This window comes from Sinohyriopsis cumingii, chromosome 6 (genome assembly GCF_028554795.1).
Source record: "Sinohyriopsis cumingii isolate HCF-2022 chromosome 6, ASM2855479v2, whole genome shotgun sequence".
Taxonomy (NCBI): domain Eukaryota; kingdom Metazoa; phylum Mollusca; class Bivalvia; order Unionida; family Unionidae; genus Sinohyriopsis; species Sinohyriopsis cumingii.
In genome coordinates this window covers 37,153,585-37,161,828 of record NC_142966.1, presented here as the reverse complement: position 1 = coordinate 37,161,828, position 8,244 = coordinate 37,153,585, and the positions used below count along the sequence as shown (strand labels likewise).

Here is an 8,244-nt window from a genome sequence, read left to right as displayed (position 1 = left end):
CGTCGTTCCTATTTTTTAGTATTGTTCTTGTGGTAATATCAGCCTGAAGGTGTATTTAACGTTTAGTTTAGATTTAATTTCAAAGGAATCATTTATTTAAGTTATTTACGAAATTGCAAAATGCCCACACGACGGTCTAGACTAAAGCAATATTTCGATATTATTGTGAATTAATTCAACGGAGTTTTGGACACTGTCATTGTTACACATCAAGACTGTGGGCATTTTAGCATATTCAAGGATATTGGTACATCAGTACATTCGATAATTTCAATTCAATTGGAGCACTCTGTTGTTTTGGACTTGTGATATAATTTTTTAAATAATTATTTTAAATTTAATTCACAATAAGTTGCTCTTAAGTTTTCATTTTATTCCGTATAAAATTAAATCATTCGTTAAGTTGCACACAACTGATTTTGTTTCTTTCTGTTGTTTTTGCTAGCCTTGGAAAGCAAAATTGGATATTATTCAAAGAGTACCATTAACTCAATATTAAAACTATTATCGATAAAATTTAAAAAATTATTTTGTTTTGCAAATTATAATTCAAAGAGCAACTGCCCTTCCGAATCAATAAAACATTTAATACAGACAACATCATTTTTCAACACTGGATCGCTTTTTGAAATTTCTGTTTGAGTTGACATAGGTTCGTGTTAGGATAGACGAGCCGTACACATCAATTTCAAAGAGAATGTTTACGGTGTTTCCACGTAAAATGTGCCAATTTCACTACTACGAATTCTACGTTCTTGAGTATTCATATGAAGGGATGATTACTGGGTGCAAACATTGAAGATTACTGCAATGTGTTTGTGACCGGATATTTGCATTATTCGATTTGGAATAGTACAGTAGGCATAGACGCATTTTATTTCGTGTCGGAATTGCATCACATAATACGAAACATTAGCTTGTTCGAGGTATTGTACAACATATTGTCATAAAATATAGGCGGCCTAGCACGTACAAACACTTCTAGTTTATCCCTTTTTCCGGTCGTCAAATTATCCCAATTTAATGAGACATAAATTTTCACCGAATTAAGAATACTCTCATAAAGTTAGATCCATCTGTCTTTTTATTAATCTCTATATCTCATTATATATTTATTCATGTCACAGAATTAGGCAAAGAAATAACTTGGTTTTGCTTTAGAACTATTCGACTATTTCTCGTTGAATACGTGTTTTTCCAGGTAAGCGACTGTATTAACATGTACCTCACCAGAAATTACTTGTGACGAAGTAACATTACTAACATGATATGCACGGGTATTTTACTCTGACTTTGCTCACTCGCCTATGGATTTAAGCAAGATCAATTTCTAAAACCGACACTGGTCGTTTTGGATCACGTCAAGGAGTGTACGCTCTCCATTGTTCTCCAGCCATAGGGGTAAGTGTTAAATTTACATTTTCATTTGATATGCGAAGCTTATTCGGTTTGTAATGTCTTATCGCGTAATAATGCATTTATTACAACGCAGATTTGAACTTTGAATTACAAGTCACTATTAGAGGTTAAAGTATTATCATATATCTAGAGATTATACAGAAACTATTATTATGACCAATTTGGTTTTATTATAGCTGATTGTGTCTGTCGCTGTGATTGTCGCTGTGATTGTGTCTGTCGCTGTGATTGTGTCTGTCGCTGTGAAGTGTGATTGTCAATGTGACTGTGAATATGACTAGAGCTGTCTGAAGCTGTCTAAAGTTGTTTAGAGCTGTCTGGAGTTTCCAATGTATTTAAGGCTGCGTGCTGTCAATACGTATGTATGTATGTACGTATGTCTGTGCCACGGATGTAGACGTAGCAAATTAAAAAAGGGTGCTGTATGCTATCTGTACGTGTGTACGTGTGTATACGTATGACTGTACACGTGGTAAATCCATAAAGGGTGCGAGCTGCCGATAAGAGTGTGGGCCAACCCAAGGAATCGTACGACTGTACAAGGGTCTAGAAGCATACGTTTGGATCAATTGTTGTTCCAATTGCATTTTTATATTCATAAGATTATTTTGAATCTTCGTTGTGTTCATAAGATTATATTGAATCTTAGTTGTGTTCATAAGATTATTTTGAATCTTAATAGAGTTCATATTCGAGATTTTGTGAATCTCTCTTATAGTGTAAAATACTGTTTGAAGCGTATCTGCAGTCCATGAGGTTTCTTAGATCTGTACTTCATATTGATTTATTATTTTGGTTTATTTTCAATGTGTGTATGATGTGTAGAGTGATTTGAGTCAATCGTATGTTGAGAGCGTGAGAGAATCATTGTATTTTTACATCATATATTTTTCTTTATTAATTCATTTCATAAATTTCCATCTTTCTCACATTGTGTTTGTCTTATTCATTTAGTCCAAAAACCCACTCGGTTTCTATTCTGCGACAATTTATACACCATTGATTCAGCAGCACATGTTGAATTATGGGAGTCTTCTTCCGGTCAAATACAATGGTCAAATACGAATCATCTTCATAAACACGGTTATGTACCTGTTGTTTGTGTTATTGTATTCTTATTTTATTTGCGATATCTCTGAAACATCATAGAAAAAAAAATCTTTAAAGGCGTCTCAAATTAACACCAGTTTTTATTGCAAGGTATGTTGTCAAATTATACAATTTTTGTAAAAGATAAAACTCTTTAAAAACTCGGCGGTACGACGCGATTACGGGAGAGGAATATAAAACTAAGACACATTGACAACAATAAACACTAATTTAATAATTATATATCCTGAAATGGAAATCACAAAAACGATATGTAAAGGCGTCTCAAATTAAAACTAGTTTTTCTTACAAGTTATGTCCCCCCAACCCACCCCCAAACAAACACCCCCCCCCAAAAAAAAAATCCCTTCATCTTTAAAATTTAGGAAGTAAAATTACGGGAAAGGAATAACAAATAGGGCACATTGTCAATAATAAACAATCACCTATTAGAAATATATATTGAAATTAAATCTCTTTTGAACAAATATGATAAAAAACTTAATTATACAAGATCAAAAGTCTTATCATATATTGCTCCGAATCTTGTTTCATTTTTCAAACAAGACTAAATATTTTATATTGCTTTCGAACAGAAAAGAAAGCTAGTAAAGATAACAAAGATAAATAAAGAAAATCTCGTTTAAATCAAGCGGCTCTGTAACTGTTTCATCTTTGCGTATCAGTGTCATTTGAATGTCAATATTGTGTACCTATTTTTCATTTGTTGTGTATAAATTATTAGCATTTGTTACCCCTTCAGCAATTCGAGATTTTAACTTGCATGACAAAACGAAATTGTGCAAGTCTAGGATGAAATGAAGCATTTCGATTTACAAACACAAACTAATTAATTTGTACAGGTACTGAGAATTAACACTGGAAGTAGCCGAACAGCATTTATCGTATACCTCGTCAGTCGATATATGTCATCGGTAAGGACACGTGTCATGACATTATGACGTCATATAACGTTTCTTATCCAATCCTATATGCATTTCTTGTCCCGTTGAAAAAAAATAGGTCAAGGAATGATCCTGTAAATACTGTTTATCGTCTGCTTTTGATCGTATCAAGCATACGTCCGTCGTATTGGATTTTTGCTGAACTGATTTTGTCTTCGTTTCATGCTTGACAATGACAAACAAAGGCTTGGAACATCTTTGGGATAAAGAATAATTTTGTTTTAAAGAGTTTTAACTAACAAGAAAATACTTTTTACGATGCAAACTTTAACAATGTAGAATGCTTAAAATGAAGTATTTTGAGGAGTATGACTTTCTGTTTGATTTTGGCAAATTTTCAGTGTTTTCAACTATGATGTTTTTCAAAAACACTCAAAAATTCTGGTTCCAAAATTCTGATCAGTGGAAAATTTCTCCCCAAAAACATGTTAAATGTGGGATTTTTTATGAAGCACAATCTCAAGAGTTGTAATACTTATCTCCCCTTCATGGTATATATACACATAACAAACAGTCATTTTTATTATGTCCAATATTGCTTTATTGCTCACATACATCAAACATTAATTCCTGAAAATTTACCTTGTTAAAGATTTTAATCTTTTTTTATATAGGATAATTAAAGTAAATAACACTTAAAACTGGTCTACAACTAAAATATTCCTCCGAATGAAGGTAGAAGACATTAATCAAGCATTGTTTCAAACATTCTTTTATCTCTGCTTTAAAACTAGTTAATATTAATATTTTATGTTTTGTTCATGGTGATATTTAATATTTTCAAATCAGTGATGTAGTATTTAGGGAAATACAGCTCCCAGTCAATTTGTGGAAGTACTAGTACCATCACATCATCTGTCACTTTGCTCATCGATAATCAGTAGAGGGAGACTACTCTTAGTAGCAAATATATCCAGGCGCCTTTTTTCAGTAGCAGTTGTCTGACGGATGCACCTTGTCCGAATATATTGTCGACTTCACTACAACTGGTCATGACATGTATTAATCTAATGTCAAAAGAAAATTATAGGACAAATAATAAGACGAATAAATACAAGCTGATACAAGATACAAGATTCAGGGAACGGAGAAAAACGAAACACGTGGTTTACATGGGGGCCGTTATATTGAAACTACCCACTTCCGGTTTTGTCGCAGCATCACCACACGTGCAAGATTATACCGAAGGCTGTTTTCACCCTAAAGTAGATTAAACTTGAATCAAATGATGTTAATTGATATGCTTTTGTTAATAAAATAATAATGACTTGTCGATCTACCTTGCATAAAACAAATTTTACAATTTTCAGATTATTTCACTTTTGTGAAAAATTAATGTATCAGCCCCAGAATCAAGAATGGATCACAGGTGTATTTAGAGTTAGGTCTCTAGTTTCACCATTAGTTGGCAGTTTTGATATCCAACCATATGTTTCGATACATGAGAAGGTAGAAGAGGGATGGTGTTTGATCGTAAATTATTCCCCCCAATAATGGCACCGGGATATATATTTTCTACCGAAAGTAGTCTCCTTTATTGGAAAAAAACCCACAGCATATTTATTTAATATTTCCAATTTATTTCCTTGTGTAATTAGGAAATGATCCGGTAGCTGATGCTGATTTTAATGAAAGTATAAAATTACAGGTTATTGTACGTATACTGTCCTATATTTCAATTGTACGAGTTGTTTTGTCAAATGACAGGCGAGTTTGCTGCGTCATGATAACGAATTCATCCGTGATATCAGAGATTACACAACAACTAATATGGTTATTAAATGCCATAATGTGGTTATTACATGCCATAATGTATAATTTAACTCTAGTTTTTAGATCTCTGTAAAGAAACAAATTAATATTCCAATAAATAGTTCTTAAACAACTTGATTCATAATTTAATTGATAACGTGTTAGAATATACCTGATGAGTTTGAAAACGTTGTTGTTGTCCTTGTTGTTGTTGTTGTTCTTCTTCTTCTTCTTCTTCTTCTTCATATTATTATTATTATTATTATTATTATTATTATTATTATTATTATTATTTACCTGAGAATGATTACAAATATGTTAAAAAGTAATCCTTTTTTTCCCGACACAACTCAGTGAATAGGTCTCTAATTTGCTAGACAAATTTCATTAATGGAACGATACCATGCCAAGTTTAACAATCACAGTCGGGTTATATAATATAACATATATGAGCAATTAGTACCAAATAATGATCAGATGTAAGAAGCAACGAAAACTTAAAAAGAAATTAAAACACAAGAAAACAAAATAAACAGACACAATATATGGTTACATCATTGAAAAAAGAAAATGATAAGAAATTAACGTCTAACAGTTATCTTTCAGGATCCATTTGCTTTCATTCTGCATCTTTTCTATTCAATCAAAGCCAACTTGGCAGTCGGGAGTTTATATATATATATAAACAACCTTACCCTGATTTTGTTCCTCGTCATCACCCAATCACAATTTTTGCGGCTGCTATCTCGTCTATTTCCAATAAATTAGCCCACCCATTCCACTGAACGTCGTACGCATTCTAGTACTCTAGCACATACATCCCAATGAACACGTACGCATTCTAGTACTCTAGTCAAGCCATCCCAATGAACACGTACGCATTCTAGTACTCTAGCACATATATCCCAATGAACACGTACGCATTCTTGTACTCTAGCACATACATCCCAATGAACACGTACGCATTCTAGTACTCTAGTCAAGCCATCCCAATGAACACGTGCGCATTCTTGTACTTTAACACATACATCCCAATGAACATGTACGCATTCTAGTACTCTAGCCTAGCCATCCCAATGAACACGTACGCATTGTAGTACTCTAGCCAAGCCATCCAGCTGTACATGTATGCATACTAGAACTCTATCCAAGATCTTGTATGCAATATGTATATTTTATATTTAAGTTTCATGCTTGGCATTTATATGGATAATGCTAATATAACGACCACTTTAGATGCCTTTTGCAAAAACTAATTGCCCATAAATCTGCTCTAAGCATTCATTGCAAAAAAGAGCTCATTCTGAAAATTTAGACCTCCCAATCAATCAACTCTTTGCAGATTTATTTCACGCCACCCGTATGGTACATGCCAGTGAATTAATATAGATTCGATTGTTTTGGGAGAAAACGGGATTAAAAGTTACAAAAAGATTGTGTTCTTGATTATGATTCTACATATTTGACAAATTAATGATCCGATTAAGGAAAGAAAACAGCATAGTAAAATTAATGCTCACTTGGTTACATCAAATTTACAATTTTATAATGGTTAAAAAAGAAAGAAAAGAGTATATTTTACAGCCGCCTCTGAGTATCAAAGAGTTTTAATGTTACAGCTATCCTTATCAATCATGTTCATACACTGTCTTTCTTGCCGGAACTTTTGTTTCTTGTTCATTCCCAAAACTGCGTGAAAATTATTCCACAGAGAGCTGCTGTTTAGAGAAGACACTCAGCAATTCCTTCATGGATGGAGTTAAAGGCGGGATGTAATTCTGCTCAATAAGGAAAGTTGATAGGTTGAGGAGGTCCACGAAAACCTTATAGCGGTCGCTGAATAATAATAATAATAATAATAATAATAATAATGAGGACTTTGTATAGCGCCTAATCTTTAGAAGCTCTAAGCGGTTTACAACATTAGACAACACCTATAAGGTAAAACACATATAATAACATTATTACAAAAACAAACACCATGAAATTAGAAAAACATTAAAAACTAAAAAACATGCTGAGAATATTTCAGGTAGGAAACATTATTAGGTCTTTAAGTTTGTTCTTGCAGTCGAAATAAGTGAGCTTTGAGAGCCCTCTTGAATGTGGTCACTGTGTCTTTGTGTCTAAGTTCAGTGGGCAATTTATTCCACGTTGCTGGGCCTTGGTATGCAAAAGAACACTGTCCATATGACTTTTTCATAGTGGGCAATTTATTCCACGTTGCTAGGCCTTGGTATGCAAAAGAACACTGTCCATATGACTTTTTCATAGTGGGAATAATGAGTATACGATTGTCAGAAGAGGAGCGTAAGTGTCTTGCTGGTGTATACACATGGGTGAGATCGGATAGGTATGTTGGACTAGAGTCCGACAGTGAAACGTAGCACAGAGAACACATTTTGTGTTTGATTCTGGATCGAATGGATAGCCAGTGTAGGGTACAGAGCAGCGGGGAGGTGTGCTCTGATCGTGGTACTCTAAGTATGATGCGAGCAGCTGTGTTTTGAAGTTTCTGAAGTAGATATTGAGATGAACCAGACAGAATTCAGTTACAATAGTCCAGTCTTGAAAGTACTAATGAACACACAAGTGTTTTAATAGCATGAACTGAAAGATATTTGCGAATGGAGCTGATGCGTCTCAGCTCAAGATATGCAGCCTTGCATATGTTCATGACATGTTGGTGCAATGTGAGAGTACTGTCCAGAGTAACACCAAGGTTTCGTACTGATTGTGTTAATAAAAGTATTAACATACGTTGAATTAAAATCGATTAAATTAATGAGTTTTAATTGTTTTAAAGTAATTTATTAATAATGTAACTTCGATCTTAAATGTATGTTTGAGAGGTAAACGGAAAAATGTACTTACATGACAGTGGATTTCAAATAAGAGTAACCGGAAGATCCTCCCGTGCCAACCTTACTTCCGATCATGCGCTGTACCATCTGAACATGGTAGTCTGCGGGCAGAAAAAATATTTTGTGTTTATGCAAGGAACCACAACAGCGACGAA

The 8,244-nt window shown here is 33.6% G+C and overlaps 1 protein-coding gene across 1 annotated transcript in view; it reads right to left on the bottom strand.

Moving 5' to 3' along the window:
* Positions 1-5,515: 5,515 nt before the first annotated feature.
* The window catches only part of LOC149796723 (tryptophan 2,3-dioxygenase-like), a 47,271-nt gene continuing 44,542 nt past the window's right edge, over positions 5,516-8,244 (bottom strand). The window contains exons 13-14 of the mRNA XM_089961369.1: positions 8,100-8,190; positions 5,516-7,061 (exon numbers count right to left, since the gene is read on the bottom strand). Coding sequence (XP_089817495.1) covers positions 6,926-7,061; positions 8,100-8,190 — 227 coding nt within the window. The 3' untranslated portion in view covers positions 5,516-6,925. The remainder of the gene's footprint in view (positions 7,062-8,099; positions 8,191-8,244) is intronic.